General features: G+C 25.5%; 5 protein-coding genes across 10 annotated transcripts in view; 2 read left to right on the top strand and 3 right to left on the bottom strand.

Annotated features, from left to right (window-relative positions):
- The window catches only part of LOC124956590 (biogenesis of lysosome-related organelles complex 1 subunit 4), a 31,356-nt gene extending 20,142 nt beyond the window's left edge, over positions 1-11,214 (top strand). Inside the window, exons 2-5 of one of the 3 annotated variants that reach the window (XM_047512587.1) lie at positions 9,349-9,543; positions 10,460-10,531; positions 10,620-10,841; positions 10,909-11,214. In XM_047512587.1, the coding sequence (XP_047368543.1) occupies positions 10,460-10,531; positions 10,620-10,841; positions 10,909-11,004 (390 nt within the window). In that variant the 5' untranslated portion in view covers positions 9,349-9,543 and the 3' untranslated portion in view covers positions 11,005-11,214. Of the gene's footprint in view, positions 1-9,348; positions 9,544-10,012; positions 10,365-10,459; positions 10,532-10,619; positions 10,842-10,908 lie in introns of those variants that run through there. The other 2 variants (XM_047512586.1, XM_047512589.1) reach the window with 2 other exon arrangements.
- Positions 1-12,550, bottom strand: part of LOC124956585 (putative fatty acyl-CoA reductase CG5065) — a 14,859-nt gene extending 2,309 nt beyond the window's left edge. Inside the window, exons 1-8 of one of the 3 annotated variants that reach the window (XM_047512580.1) lie at positions 12,434-12,550; positions 11,696-11,843; positions 8,517-8,653; positions 3,026-3,235; positions 2,688-2,885; positions 1,913-2,109; positions 1,411-1,520; positions 93-291 (exon numbers count right to left, since the gene is read on the bottom strand). In XM_047512580.1, the coding sequence (XP_047368536.1) occupies positions 93-291; positions 1,411-1,520; positions 1,913-2,109; positions 2,688-2,885; positions 3,026-3,223 (902 nt within the window). In that variant the 5' untranslated portion in view covers positions 3,224-3,235; positions 8,517-8,653; positions 11,696-11,843; positions 12,434-12,550. Of the gene's footprint in view, positions 1-92; positions 292-1,410; positions 1,521-1,912; positions 2,110-2,687; positions 2,886-3,025; positions 3,236-4,997; positions 5,333-8,516; positions 8,654-11,695; positions 11,844-12,433 lie in introns of those variants that run through there. The other 2 variants (XM_047512581.1, XM_047512579.1) reach the window with 2 other exon arrangements.
- LOC124956587 lies at positions 12,144-13,767 on the bottom strand. Its single transcript, XM_047512583.1, has 4 exons — positions 13,708-13,767; positions 13,063-13,331; positions 12,694-12,934; positions 12,144-12,552 (listed from the first exon to the last, which is right to left on the bottom strand). Exons 2-4 carry the CDS (start codon positions 13,285-13,287, stop codon positions 12,362-12,364), a joined length of 657 nt encoding a protein of 218 aa, XP_047368539.1. The 5' UTR covers positions 13,288-13,331; positions 13,708-13,767; the 3' UTR covers positions 12,144-12,361.
- Positions 13,768-13,778: 11 nt separating this feature from the next.
- Positions 13,779-15,430, bottom strand: LOC124956586 (transcription initiation factor TFIID subunit 11). Its single transcript, XM_047512582.1, has 6 exons — positions 15,205-15,430; positions 14,968-15,117; positions 14,595-14,860; positions 14,425-14,512; positions 14,235-14,331; positions 13,779-14,167 (listed from the first exon to the last, which is right to left on the bottom strand). The coding sequence occupies exons 2-6, from the start codon at positions 15,112-15,114 to the stop codon at positions 14,034-14,036; spliced, it is 732 nt and encodes a 243-aa protein (XP_047368538.1). The 5' UTR covers positions 15,115-15,117; positions 15,205-15,430; the 3' UTR covers positions 13,779-14,033.
- Positions 15,431-15,575: 145 nt separating this feature from the next.
- LOC124956589 (frataxin homolog, mitochondrial) lies at positions 15,576-16,489 on the top strand. Of its 2 annotated transcripts, none has more exons than XM_047512585.1 (3): positions 15,576-15,904; positions 16,004-16,124; positions 16,212-16,489. In XM_047512585.1, exons 1-3 carry the CDS (start codon positions 15,678-15,680, stop codon positions 16,455-16,457), a joined length of 594 nt encoding a protein of 197 aa, XP_047368541.1. In that variant the 5' UTR covers positions 15,576-15,677; the 3' UTR covers positions 16,458-16,489. The 2 variants fall into 2 exon arrangements, with proteins under 2 accessions (XP_047368541.1, XP_047368540.1); XM_047512584.1 differs by having other exon boundaries at positions 15,578-15,904; positions 16,001-16,124.
- Positions 16,490-16,505: the final 16 nt, after the last annotated feature.

Here is a 16,505-nt window from a genome sequence, read left to right as displayed (position 1 = left end):
AAAGATTGCATAACCCATTGCGATGAATTATTTATCGTATAGATATATATGCTAAATTATATTTAAAAATTGAATTTAATGTATCTACTTACTTGTTACGATCTATGCTTATCTTATATGCTATCACGATCAATGCATTAATTGCCCAGTCAACGGGTATAACTTCGGCATGATAATTAGGGTTACAATGCATCGACCTAATTACACCTTTCCCAGCACCAATAATGATACCTATCGGCCCGTTCAAATTATCCACCCAACCTGGTAAAGGTTCACTGACAGCCGGTAAAACTGTAAACATTGTTGTCCCTTTTAATTTGATCTAACGTGTCTCTTCATTTTTCTTTTTTTCTTTTTATTATTATTATTATTATTATTATTATTATTATTATTATTATTATTATTACCATTATTATTATTTAACGTTAGATTTTTAATAATAACCATCGATTAGGCAAATTTTAAATTTCATTGAAAACTTAATATTATTTGATTTCGTACAGAGAAATAATAAATATTATCTTTTAAACAATTTATATATATATATATATATATGATGGAGATTAATGTCGTACAAACAAATGTATCTAATATTATGACAGGTTTTAGTAAAAAAATTTTTTACTCTTTTTTAATTCTATTTATTTTAGATATACTATAGATCATCAATGTCCGTATATCTAGTATAAAAAAAAAGAAAAAAAGAGAGAGAAAGAACAACAAGAAAAAAAAATAGGGGAAAAAAAAGCAAGCGGAAACAAAAGCGGATTTTGTAACGAAGAAAAAAATATTTCTCACAATAAATGATAACTCTGAATGTTCAATCGTTCTCATAAATGAAAATCATGAAAAATAGCACTTACATATGTACGTTTTATACATACATATATATATATATATATATATATAGTAACCATACAGTATTATAACATCTTCATCTCATTTCTATTCATGACAGGTGTATATCAATACATTTTTTAAAATGTTTGTATATAACATGAATCAAAAAATCTACAAAATATATAACGAAAATTCAAATCTATATTTGTACATAAGTATGTGCGTGCGTACGTGTGTGTGTGTATATGTATGTGTATGTGTATGTGTATGTGTACGTATAAATATATAAGGCTTTTCAAAGTGTATCACATATCCGTTTATCAATAATTTTTGCTCGAGCACGCGTGATGATATATATATATATATATATATGCATATATAATATAAATGTCGAAGGATCGATCGATCTGCACAAGGCTGTCTTTATAATACACGATCGAAATGATCAAATAACCTTTCCTTTACTTGGCATCGCCCTTTATCAAAATTCTTATCATAAGATAACAGGTCATGCTCTCTAAGTTCATAATCATTGAAAAATCGATTGTATTAAATATTAATTATATTTACCAATGGAAGGTCTTGTTATGACAACTGGCATATGGGGATACTCATCAGCGACCAGTTTCTCCGTCAAACATTTCGTGTACGTGTAAGTATTCGGATGCGGGGCTATTAATCTGCGATCGTAAAATTACGAAATAAAAACATTTACGTATAACGGCATTATAATAAATTTTATTCTATTGGACGTGTAGATAAGAAAAACAAAAAAAAGAGGGAAAAAAAGAGAAAAAAACAGAGAAAGAAAAATTCTGCATATTAATAATAGAATATTATTTTCGGTAGAAAAAATATTAACTTATGAAATTACTAAGTATTTTCAATAAAAAGAAAATATATATATATATATACACTAATACTGCTTATTTATTACTTATTTTGAAAGAGAGAAAGAAAGAAAGAAAGAGAGAGAGAGAGAGAGAGAGAGAGAAAGAGAAAGAGAGAGTAAATGTGAAATGAAATAAAATTTTAAAACCGATTTAAGCTGTCCATCGGTTTAATTAATTACTTAGACGTGACAAGATTAACAACGTCTTCCTCCATCCATTGAACAAATTTTATGACGTCCTGATAATCATTCGGCGAATCGTAAACTCGTTCACCGAGCTCCTTTTGATCAACATGACAAAAGGCCGTACTCAGATGCACGAATGCCTCCAGCTTTTTCATGGCCTTGCCAAGTTCCAATACTCTCTTCGTGCCGACCTTGAAGATTAAACCCAATGTCATTTAACATCCCTGACTAATTAAATAATCCGTAAGCATTTTGAATTATTTCGAATCTGCACTATCACCACGTATCTTTCAACTTTAAATATTTTTATTAATCTTATTGGTTAGAAGGAAGAAAAATTAATAAATAAAATAGAAAAGAAAAGAATGATAAACGTGAGATCGTTAATATCCCATAATACCAATGTGATACCATGACATACATCCATATTTCAAATGTAAGTTAATATCCAAAGGTTAATATTTCCCAATCACACGTTATAATTATTATCAGTATAGTATACTTCAATTAGTATAAGTTTTATATATATATATATACAATATTTTCTTGTCAGAAAATTAAATGTTAGTTAATAAAATAAAGATTAATGTTAACTTATTAAAATATCTCACATGTAATATAATTTATAATAGTTTACGTTACAGTATAATTTTTGTTTATTATAATTTTTCACAGAGACGAAGAACAAAAATTTGATAATGCAGAATTAAAAAGAAAAAAAACAGGATGAAGAAAGAAAAAAACATATTTATAAAATCGATCGATTTACCATGTTAGACTCGATGGCGTCCTTTAATTTAGCCTCTAATCTAACCGCGGCTGCTAAATTAAAGACGATTTGAGTTTCATTAATTAAACACTCCCGTTGTTCATCGGTGAGACCGAGATTGTTCAATAAAATATCTCCAACTAAAGGTATCACCTTTTTTATAATTTCCGGCTTTTCTTTTCGCACTCTTAAGAACAACTGAAATAATATATATCTTTTAAAGGAAATCAATTTAATAAAAGAACTTAAATATCTTTTAAAATAAATAAAAAAAAAAAAAAAGAAAAAAAAAAGAGAAAAGAAAAATTGTAAATATTCGTAAATAAATTAAAACCCACCGGTAATTTGAACATATCTTCTATACGCGAATCTGGACTGTGACCTCTTTTGGGTCTTATTAACATATAAATTTTATCAAGATTGTCACAGGCATACAATAATTTCTCAATAAGAACCTTTCCCATGAAACCGGATCCTCCAGTAATAAATATAGTCTTGCCTTTATAAAACGATTGTATCTCGCTACGCTCTTCCATGATCTTTCTTTTCTATTAACAAAAATATCGTAAATAGTAATTCAATCGAGACGTGATCATCATTAGAAAATTTGCAAAAATTTTATATCGCGAGTTTATTTTCACAACTATTTCTTAATTTATTATACGATATTTCAAAAGCATAGAAATATCCTTGAAGCTCGAAAAGTTCTGAAGATTTCCATAATGAAGTAATACGAATTTTTGCAAATTTCTCTTCAAGTATAAGCACATAAAAAAAAAAAAAAAAAAAAAAAAAAAAAAGACAATTCATGCTATTCTAATCACTACTAGGAATCTTTAAAAGCGATAGTAACAAGTGCAACAGTATTTCCATCGAGAAGGTCTAACAGTAAATAGGTGAAAGTATACCTTGAAAGTCTAGAAGGAGACTGGTTTTGTGTATGAGTCAAATCAAATGAACGATCTTTAATACTTTGCGTATTGCATGGACAAATTCTTTTTCAATCAGTCAATAAATATTTAACATTAATAAATTTCTCTATTTTTATTTTATTATCAAAATAATAATAAGAGAAAATTCATATAAAAATTATATTATTCTAATACTATATTATTAAATTATATTATCTAATAATATTAATTATTTTTATAGCAACCTTTTTGTCTTCAAAAATAAATAAAAAAAAATATATACTATTTGTTAAAAATATTTGAAAATATTCAATTAATCGTTAATTATTTTCCATGATCACATAATCGTAATCACATTTTGATCAAGATTAATATTAAAACGATGAAATAAAAATTCAAAGATCGTTTTTCTTCCTTTCTTCGTTTGTAAATTAATCCGTTTCATAATAATAATTTCTAATTATTCAGGAAAATTTCTTGTACGATCAGAATCATCAATCTCTCTCGGTAATAAACAAAATCAACATTCTACAGGTCGATCGTATATCTCAATTTTAATGGTACATGAGTGTGTTGGTGCATATTACATGTCGACTTCATACGTGCATGTACTCCATAAATGACATCGTGAATGACAACGTCAACTCATCAATAGATTTATGGTATATACATACGCTTTACGAAAGGACATTTAAATCCACATTTAACAGAGAGAAAATAAACAATGACAGGATGTTACGAATCTGTTTGTCAAAAAAAAAAAAAATAAATAAATAAATAATAAATAAAAAGAAAAGAAATATCTGAAATAATTAAATCATTTGATATCCTATACAATATTAAAATATGTTTGTCAATTCTTTCGTGCAAACATTCAAACAGAACGTACATTTTCCAATCTCTTATTTCAAGAATTTTTAAAATTTCAAAATTATTTTAATACGTTTTCCTCAAATCATTGTAAATAAGATAATACCTCTGTAAACAATGTAATTTTAACTTTACGAAAATGCACTCGATTGCTCTTGACGACCGATTAATCTCGGCTAAAAAATGTTACATTTTTGTAAAGCAAAATGAAAACAAAAAGGAATAGGATAAAAAAGGAAACAAAACAATGCAGAAAAAAATAACGATATATCGTAAAAAATACAATCGGTCAAGATTACATTTGTTTTTGACGTTTTAATAAAGTAAATCGTGAAATCTAATATTCTAGTATCCATTAACGATGAGATTATTATATTTTATCGTAGAAAGAACAATCATTCTCTCTCTCTCTCTCTCTCTCTCTCTCTCTCTCTCTCTCTCTCTCTCTCTCTCTCTATCTCACATACTATCACACATACATATACATATAGGCACGTACAAATTTACCACTTGCATTCGACTTTCTTACCTTTTGCAACAACGAGTTTCCTTAAAGAGATAAGAAAAAGTATTTTCTCCGATACGAAATTATATTCGATCTTAAAAAAGAAAAAGAAAAAGAAAAAAAAAAAACACGAAAAAAAAATTTGTACGATCTCACACGTTGGCCTTTCTAATTAATAATGTTGAATACGCACGAGCGTAGAGCAGTGAACGACACAAAGTTCACGAGCTCACTGAGCTCCTGAGTAGACTCCAATGAACTTATGTATGTATATTATGTTAGTACTATATCGTTTTTACAAGCTGAATACACTTACATACACGGATATGTATATACGCGTTTAACCTCTTCTCCCTCCCCCTCCCTCTTCTCCCCTATCCCCGTAATGTTGAAATAATTCTATGTAAGAAAAATAATAAAAATTTCCAAGATAACATTCTGTTTTTTCCTTTATCATTTACTTATATGTTCATGTATTAATTTGATCTTTATTTCTTTTCATTTCTTTTGTCATAATCAACTTATATTCTCATAAAAAATAGAAGACCGATCATTAAAAATGATATATCTATTCTAGAGAAGAAAGCAAAAAAAAAAAAAAAAAAAAAAAAAGAAAAAAGCAAGAAAGAAACAACATTTGCTCTGTTATTAATATTAAATGTTCAATCGGTTTTTTTTTATTATCTGACTAAATTATACTTAAGTAGCGGAATCGATATAAAAAAAACAAAGAAAAAAATATTCTAAATAATGGAAAACATTCGAATTATTTGTAGTTAATGCAAATGTTCTTTTTTTCTTTCTTCCTATTTTTGTTTTTTTTTTTTTGTTTTTTTTTTTTTTTTTTTTTTTTTTTTTTTTTTGTTAACGAGCTTGACAAAGTCTATACGAGAATGAATATATATACTAGGAAAGATATTGTCGAGAAAGAATAATTTAATGCGTTCTCCTTTGATGCCATGCACTTTTCAATTCTAATTGGCCTCCGTATGCTTATTGCTAAAATAGAAAGCCGAGACTATCGTATGCAATAAGTCGTAACTCTATATACATTATATATATATATATATATATACTAGTATGCGTGTGTGTATATGTATGTACTTTAAAAATATTACCAAACTTTATTTACATCTTCTTCTTCCTCTTCCTCTTCTTTCTTTTTCTTTTCTCCTTTTTTTTTTAATCAAAAAAGTAATATTTCCAGATTCATTGAAATTCCATTAGAAAAGACATTAGAATTGCAAAATGACAGCGTAAAATTTGATGTTATGTAAATCCCGAATAAGTGAGCGAATTTCATTGCTCCATTTACTTTCGAAATATACATTAACATAATATCTATATATATATATATAAACATACATATAGAGAGAGAGAGAGAGAGAGAGAGAGAGAGAGAGTATAAACCGCAATTAGATATACTTTTATTTCCTCCCACCTAGATAAATCTTCAAATTGACTTTACGTTTCAAGGAATACAATTTCGACTTTATAAATAAGACGATACTTAAGTACACTAATCAAAGTATCACAAAAGAATATTTAATATTTAATCTACTTCTTTAATTCTTTCGAATGATAATTATAATAATTATATCTCTATGATTATCAGAATTTCTAACGGGATTGAAGAAAAATTGTATCTATGTAAAAAAAAATCAATGAATAATCTCTATCCTCTCTCTCTCTCTTTCTTTTTTTTCCTTTATTTTTCACTGTTTTTTTATTTCTCTTTTTCTCTTCTCTTTCTGTATGTATACGAGATACATTTCGTAACACTATGACACATCGACGCTAAAAGAATACTAAGGATTATTAGCATACTTCAAATATTTTATGCAAATTTGTAATTTTTGTAAAAAAAAAATATATATATATAACTTAAAAGTTTATCATTATATATATATATATATATAAATATATCTGCGCATGTATACTTTAACTATTAACGAGTTAATATTTATCTAACTCATTTACCTAGATCAAACTTATGTTACGAAATAAATCAAATATTTTAAAGAAATTCTAAAAGCATGTACGTTCGAAGAAAAATATCAAGTTTCTCTCGATGATATAATATTATTTAAATACAATTTAAATTATTATTAAAAAAAAAAAAAAAAATATATGACCGTTCATGGTACCGTTTAACCAGACTTCCGATTACTGAACGAACAAAACGTTCCCTTTCACTTTATTCTTATTGCTATTGTTTATTATTACTTTCGCTTTTTTGTATGACCGTTCGTTCTTCCACGTGTACAGTAAAAAGAAGAAAAAAAAAAAAATGAACCGATAAGAAAGAGAACAAATAAGGAAAAAAGAAAAAAAAGAAAAAGCAAAGCTATCATAGGGCGCCAAATTTATTTTTTTTTTTCGATTCATTACACTTACAATTAGATTCTTTATGGTGACTTCGAAAAACGTGTTTAAATAAATTTTTCTTTTTTTTTCCTCTCCTTTGTTTCTCTTTTTCTTTATCTTTTATATAACTATCTCATAAATGTATTTTGAATACTTGATGAGTTAAGAATATATAATCATTATTATCGATTGATCAACGATGTCGGTTGATTACGTTACAATGACATTTCGATCTCAGAAAGAGAGACAAATGTCGTTTTTGTTGTACTTTTACATAAAAAAATGCAAGCGTAGAAAAAGTAATTTACGTATAAGCGACAAAAGTATTACGTAATCATATATTATAATAGAGCGTAACGAATACAGTGATATAAATTTATAAGTACAATAATACAAATATACTAATCGAATAACGAAAGAAATAATAAAAAATAAAAAATAAAAAATACTAAACATATAAATGTATATTAAAAGACACGTCAAACGTTAAGATTTTGGAATAATCATAAAAAAAAAAAAAAAAAAAAAAAAAAAAAAAAAAAAAAAAAAAAAAAAAAAAAATGAACTAACGTCACGTATTTATATATTGTCTGATAAAGGAAGTTTATCCTCGATGATATCGATCGAAAGAAATATATATTTATATAAAAAAGAAAAAAAATTGGTATTTGCATCGTAAAGAATATTTTTCAAAAAATTAAAAACATTCAAAAGAAAATTAATTATGATGAATATTTAATACGACGATTAAGAAATTAATTATTTTTTTCACGTTCAATTGTTTTACTATTTTATAAGAAAAAATTTGTCAATGCTTTTATCTATATATATATATGTATATGTATATATATATATAATGCGAATAGAAACTCGCGATAGAAAGGATTTCTATCGTAAATCTCGTATATATAGTTTTCTTTTTTGACATCATCCTCGTGATCATGCAAGTGAATTTTTCATTCCGTTTCTATACTATAGTTACGTCCTACTGTTTCCTAGATTTACTAACTTTCGCTTATGGTTTCAGCCAAATTAATAGCGCTTTTATACAATGTCGAAAAGATCATCGGTTAAGTTATAACTTAATTAAATTCTCGTTATAACTTTTACTTTCTATTATATATACTTAATTAAGTCATTAGACCGTCGTAAATTTTATTATTCCGTATACTTAACTATCTTATTAAATCGTCGTAAGTTTTGTCACTTAACTTCTGTTTTATTAATGCGTGAGTTTTATATGCTTCCTATTATATTATTCACAGTACGCAGATCCTCTTCTCCCCTCTCCATGGAACATTTCGATCGATAAGCTATAATTTAATAATTAAAATAAAAAATAATTAATTTAATAATTAATAAAAGAAATCCAAAGTTGTCGAAGGAAATTTTTGAAAGGATCATTAGAACAACTTGTAGAAAAATTAAAAGTGTAATATTTAGTTAATACGTATATTTTCCCTAACATGAATTATTCATCGAATTAATTAATCAACGATCGAACGAGTGTATTCGATCTGTAATAATATTTATATCTCGCATAAGATAGGAAAAAAAGAAAAAAAAAACATGATTTTACGATAGATGATCCCGTAAAAACGTAATCTTCATTATCCTCTTACGTCGCTGCAAATCATATTTCATTGCCATCTATTCTTGCAATTGAAGTTCATGACGTCAAATATTAAAGGTCTTTATCATATATAAAGTATATAATCGATGATCATTCAACTCGTGTTAACTTTACATAAAATAACGTAAATATATATTTTCATATACAATCGACATTTATTTTTCAATCAACAAAACACGAGCTAACGAATAATCATATAAAAATACTGTAATTATATTTAATTATTCCTGCTACCTGAAATTTTCATATAACATTTTTTCTCAACCAATAAATTTTGTGTTATATATATATATATATATATATATTTTTTTTTTCTTTTTCTTTTTTTTTTTCCTTTTTTTTTCTTTTAGAATAAAAATAATTATATGTTGACAGATTACCACAAAAATACAATGTAATTATAAAAGGAAGATGTATGGTATTATGAGTACCAGAAGAGAAGTGTAGAAAGGCATATTAAAAAAAAAACACACAGGACTGTTATAAAGTGAAAGGGAGAAATGTTGTTGAAACGTTCGGAATGCCGTTTCGAAAGCACCTAAAATCACTTAAGAGGAAAAACGAGAAAAGGTTAAAAATTAATATAGATCAAGTTACGACTATCGACAAATAAATATTATAAATGTATATTTAATTATTATTACAAATACGTATATCTATGTACGTATGAACGTATACACGTACATACGTAAATAGAATATAGAATAGAAGCAAATAATAATTATTTAATTCTTTTTTTCTTTTTTTTTTTTTTTTTTTTTTTTTTTTCTTTTTTTGACAAATCACCACAAGTTGTTCACTTCGATCATAAAGCATTAAAAATAGATCTTTCGTAATAGCAAAGACACGTAAATAAGGCTTATTTAACTTAAATACAGTTTAATAATATATTTTTGTATTATCGTGTTACGCAAAAAAAAAAAAAAAAAAAAAAAAAAAAAAAAAAAAAAAAAAAAAAGGATATATTCAAATCCCCGCTCGGTTAAAGTATGTCATTAACACTTGTTAAAGCGCAAGCGCATCGAAATCATAGTAAAGCTGACTCTAATGAAATTTTGTATTGAGGATAAAAGAAAAAAAACATATGTATATATATATGCATGTATGTATATATATATATATATATATATATATGTGCATGTATTAAAACTAAGAAACTCTAAATGTTTCTTTGCCCGATTAATGATATTTGTCATTTGAAAGCGCGTATATTAGCACTGTGTTAACGTCAATAACAGTGTGTAGAGATTCAATCTCTTTCAACATTATATATATTGTATTATTATTATTTTGAAATTTCCGAAAACATGTCTTCCTCACATAATGAAAATATGATAGAAGAATTAGCAAAGGATTATGCAGATTATGCGAAAGTCAACTTGTCCGTTAAGGCGAGCAATATGTTTTATAACCTTTAAATCATGTAAACATATATAATCTATAATATACATATATATATAATTTAAATTTATTTCTTTATTTTTAGATGAAACAATTTCATGAAACAATCGAAGATGTTATGATACGTTTAGAAGAATTTCAATCAATTGTTGCAATGGTTAGAGTGAGATAAAATTAAAACTATTTGATCTAGTTGATTATTAAATATATCTTAATTATCTATAATATCATTTCTTTTTACATAGGTTCAAGCTGAAAGTTCAGAATGTATGAATGAACACATTCCAAGGATACGACATATGCAAAAAGAATTAGTAACACTTTGTAGGAAAATAGATGCACTTGAACACGTCCTTATAGCAGCTAATGTAAGTTTGACAGCATTAGAAACAGCTGTTGACACTGCGGAAGCTGAATTGGGTGTTACGGATAGATTTTTTGGTATTCTTAATCCATTATCTTTTTTTGTAAGTATAAATTGTATCTGACATTTAACAAGTAAGATTTTACTCCTTATATAGAATCTTCTTACAGAAAAAGAATCAAGAATCTGTGATAGGGAACAAACAACAGCAAACATTTGAACCTCCAACAATTTACAGAACAGAAGATTATTTCAATGCGGAGTAAATTAATGTCTTCCATGACCGAGTGATTCTAAATTTAAACTTTTTTAAAAAGCAATTGGAAAAATTGACTTGCTATAATATGAACTTTAGATTTAAACATTTTTTTTTAGAATATATATGATTTACAATTAAAATTCCATGGCCAAAATTTTTATATTTATACTTTTATGTTTTTTCTTATACATTTCCTATAGCAAAACTATAAAATGTATTAAAACTGTATTTATTAATCTATCTATTTATTGTGAGTAATATTATTTTATATTAATATTATTATTATTATTATTGATGTTATTTATGTTATTATTGTATTTTGATTAACCAAACATAAGATTTTTTATCTTCAAAACTTCTCTATAGTTTTATTATACGAATCATATTCTTTCTGAAACATTAGCTTTGATGATAAAAAAGAAATTCTAGGTTATCTATATATTCTTCCAATAGAGAATTAAAATATAAAGAAAAAAAGAAAAATATTCGTTATTCATTGAAAGTTCTTAATAATAAAGTATTAAATAAAGATTAGACAAAATATAATAAGATAAAATAAATATAACCTTATTGACATTTTCATTTTGATAGTATAAAGGATAATTTTTATTTCAATAACAAAATTTACGAACAATGATATCATTATGAAGAATTTAAACGAATAATAATTGATAATTTATAAAATTATAATTACTTACATCTATTTCTTGGCCGAATATAGACACTGATTAAAAACTAATAGTATCTTCTCTCACATTCCTCTCGAAATCCAAAATCATGTTATAAATTCGATATTGTGCTATGACTGTGTCGAAACTTTTTAATGATCGACACTGGATAATCGATCTGAAAATTTAAAACATAGAGCAAATTAATTAAATGTCATATATTAATATGTCATAATTAAAATATTTCATTAATTAGATCATAATAAATATATAATTATTATTCATATTATGGAAATGATGTAAATAAATAAATGCTATTAATGTATATATTGCATTATTATAAATAACCTTTATTTTCTTCCTTCCCTTTTGGTACCTGCAAAAGATTTGAATATCGCCTGTTCCATATATTTTATATAAATAAAATTATGACAATATATTATTTCTTATGTAATTAATAATTCCCTATGAATATACATTAAAATTTTTTCATATTATTCAATAATTATTATGGTCATATCACTAGTTTTATTATAATGATTATTCATCATAAAGTATTATTAAGTATAAATATAAAATTATAAAATAATAGAAATTTTAATATGTTCAACAAATGATAAACATGAGAGAACATTAATAACTTGTTAAATTGTAAACACCTAATTACAGATTTCATTCCTTTGATTTTAATTTTTATTAAAGCTTAATACCCAGCCAACTTAAGAAACCTTTATCGCACGGTCTAAGATGACAAGTCTTTATTTGTACTTTTTTTAATCCTTTAATGCAATCATCAGTTATGCAATGACGCCAACGAACTTGTTGTCCACATCCACATGTTACACTACAAGGGCTCCAAGTACCCCAATCGTCCCAATCATCTAAATCTAAAATAAGAAATATATTAAAAACCTTTGTATATTCTATTTTACATAAAGCAAAGACAAAAAAAAAATTAAATAAAATTAAATAGAACAACACAATAACAAATATATCATTTATATCATCCTTTCATTAATTTATATTACATTCTTTGTCAGGTTCTTCATCATCTTCATTATCACTCTGTTTTCTTTGTCGTAAATGATAATATTGAGATGTAGTTGCTTTCACGTGTCTTTTCGAATCCTTTTTATATGTAGAAAAATATTCAGAAATATCTCGTTCGCCATAAATAAGTAATTTTCGTTGATGATGATATTTCTCAAATGGACGAATATATTTTTGCAGTTTATACGAGTGTTTTGATTTTGATTTAATAAGAAACATCTGTAAGTATGATATATATTTTAAAGTATTCAATGTTAAAAGTATTACTTTTTATTTTATTTTCAATTAAATTAAAAAAATATTTTCAATAAAATATTTGTCTAATATTATTCTTTATGAGAGCTTACTTTTTGCCTATGAGAAAATGTAAATTGATTTGTTAATGAATGATTGGACCTTTGTAACGTGCAATTATCTTTGACACAGACATTAATGTTCTTATATATTTTAGGTATACATTTCTTCCAAAATTTAATATCATCGAATTTATTTAACATAAGTTTATCATCTATACCCTGTAATATGACACAACCTAAACAATGCGTCAACAATAACGCAGAGAGCACTTGCATATCATGTTTCGTTCGTTCGTGCGATGCATTCGCGACTAAACATTCTATAAAAGTTGTAAGGTTATTGGTAAGTATAACAGGTTACAAGTGTGAAACAAACAATAGTATAATATTATAATAGTTCATTGAATTAATTATGGAGAGAAGTTATCTCTAAAAAAATCACAAATCACTTTGTTTTTTTTTTTTCCATATATATTATCAACTTATATATATTATATGTTCTACATATATATTTTAGATACAATATTAGATACAAAACTTTCTCTCAGGTGTAGCAAAATAAATGAATAAAACGCAAGAGAGAGAGAGAGAGAGAGAGAGAGAGAGAGAGAGAGAGAGAGAAAGAAAAATCGTAGTTTTAGTATATAACATCATTTAATAAAAGTTAACCAAAAAATATAAAAAGACAAATCTTACGAATATAGCTAATTTTTTACATTATATAATCTCTTGGATATAAAAATCTTTTACATGTATGATAAAGTAATAATTATATTTATTTTTAAGAACACACGTTTTTTTTTTTCTTAACAAGAAATTTTTAGATATAGTTCAAAAGAATATTAAAACAAATATTGTCCGCCATCTTTCCGTATTCCATAGAGTATGGTTATGTTAGCTGACTTCAGCGACATGTACGGATAAAATATGAACTACAATTGCGACGGAAAAATACTATCCCCCATTACCATCATCTGTATATAAACTTACATAGTATGAAGAGAAATAATATTATATATTATCTATAATCTAAAGAATGCTTTATGTGCACGTCCATTTGGTATTTGACCCTGAAGTCTTAATCTACGAACTGCTTCCCTTAAATGTTTGGGTTGTAATGGTCCTGTTTCACCATTAGCTTCCATTACATCTAAAGCTACAATAATTTATGATTATTAAATAAAATTATTATTTATAAACTTATATAAGATTAATAACTTTACCTTCTTCTACAATTTCACCAACAAATACTTTCGCAATACCTGACATTGCTATAACAACATTCTGTGATACAGAACAACCTGTTATAGTTTGCATAATCTGATATACAGAAAAGAATATATTATATATATAAATATATACATATATGATATTATTATAGAACATCATTATTTTATAATTTTTTATATTTACCCTCTTTATAGCTGCTTTTGGAAATGCAGCTCTCCTATACATTTCATATCTATCTAACTGATCTTCCGTAAAATTAGAAACAAGTACTCTAAAACATAAAATTTGTAAAAAAGAATGCTACAACAATATTTTTCTTGTATATATTTGTAATATAAAACAAATATATTTACTGCATTTTCTCCCTTTCCTCCTCTTCTAATTCTTTTTTACTTTTTTCTTTACTTTCTCTTCTTTCTTTAATACTAGTGTGATTAACATGAGGTAACATAATATCATTGCCAAAAATATCTTCTGTACTTGGTTCTTCTTCTTTATTTTCAATTTCAATTTCGTGCTTTACTATTTCCAATTGATCATCCATTGTCATACATATAGAATTAGAACCTACTTCTTCAGCGTCTGATTGAGATTGAGAACTCATAGCATCCAGTTCTCCCTAAAATAAATATACTGATTGTAACACATTGATTATATGAATTTATATTTTGATTTAATTATAATACTTATTATTATTATTATTATAACCTAATAATAATAATTTACCTTTATTGGTAAACCATCTACGTCCATATTTTCAATATCCTTAGACATTGTAGAGTTTTGTGAAATATTAAATTTTTCATCTTTATCATCTATCTCAACATGCTCACTTTCATTTCCAGAGTCTTCTTTACCAAATAGGTTATCCATTTTCTAAAATACCATAATTTTTAACGAACAAACGTTCAAAAATATCTGATAAATTATTACATCAAATATTTAGAACAAATTAAAATATACCTATTAATAATCTCAGATCTTATGTGGTATAAAAATTAAACATTTCTTCACTTATAACATTTGTCTAGTAAAACTGTTAACCATTAAATAAAAGGTATAAGCTTTGTAACTTTAAAAATTCAAACCGATTTAAATTAAGGAAATGGAATTCATACTGTAAATAATATGTTACGTATAGATTTAGTTTATCAGTTTGATATTAGTAAAATATTATTAGAAATAGATTGTTACGTTAATGTTATCAGGAATTAGAACAAAACATTTGTAAATATCTACAGTGATATATATATATATATAGATACCTTACTTATCAACTATCGGTAAGTATTATTTATAAATACGTTAGTTTTGATGTTAACCACGTGCTCTAACAAAATTCTTAAGAGAATTTTTATGTGATTTGTCGCATAGTTTTCACTTAATACTTTGAATGATTTGTTTGATCGATACGATAAATTTCATAGAAATAGATCATGTTTCAAACAGTGATACGATCTACCGTATTAAGGAAAGTATCGAATAAATTATCAACTAAAATTACGCATAACATTTTATCAAGATACATTTCAATTAACTATAAAAACAATGTTGGAGGTTATGATAACGTATATTCTACAAGATATATAAATAGTAAAAACAATTTGTTATTTCATGTACCTCTTAATTTGTATAGTTCACAAGTTGATTATATGAACTTAGAGTAAGTATAAAAAAATATATATATACATATAAACTGTAGGAAAAATATTACATTATACTTATTAATTTGTAATTTGTTTTTGTTTTTTTTTTTTAGTAGAAATCTTACCCTTGTAGAATTTGAAAAGATTTCAGATACAACTCTTGAATCCTTAACAGAATATTTTGAGGATGTGATTGAAGAAGCTACGCATTTGGAAGATTCAGATGTTTCTTATGGAGTATGTAACAGAATATGGTTAATCTTATAAAGAGAGAAAAAATATATTCTTTATTGTTAATATTATAAATAAAAATTTATGATTTAGGATGGAGTATTGACTGCTAAATTTGGCAATCCATATGGCACATACGTTATAAATAGACAAACACCAAACAGGCAAATTTGGCTTTCTTCTCCGACATCCGGACCAAAACGTTATGATTTTGTAAAGGGTAAATGGGTTTATAAGTATGATGATAAAACTTTGCACGAGCTTTTAAACGATGAAATATCATCTATTGTAAAAAAGAAAGTATGTTTTGACAAATGTTCTTACAGTGGTAAAGAATAATATAAAAATATCAATATATTTTTGTGTATTAAGTATATAGAAACTGCC

The sequence above is a fragment of the Vespa velutina genome, chromosome 22, assembly GCF_912470025.1.
Source record: "Vespa velutina chromosome 22, iVesVel2.1, whole genome shotgun sequence".
Taxonomy (NCBI): domain Eukaryota; kingdom Metazoa; phylum Arthropoda; class Insecta; order Hymenoptera; family Vespidae; genus Vespa; species Vespa velutina.
This window is presented reverse-complemented; position numbering and strand designations above follow the sequence as displayed.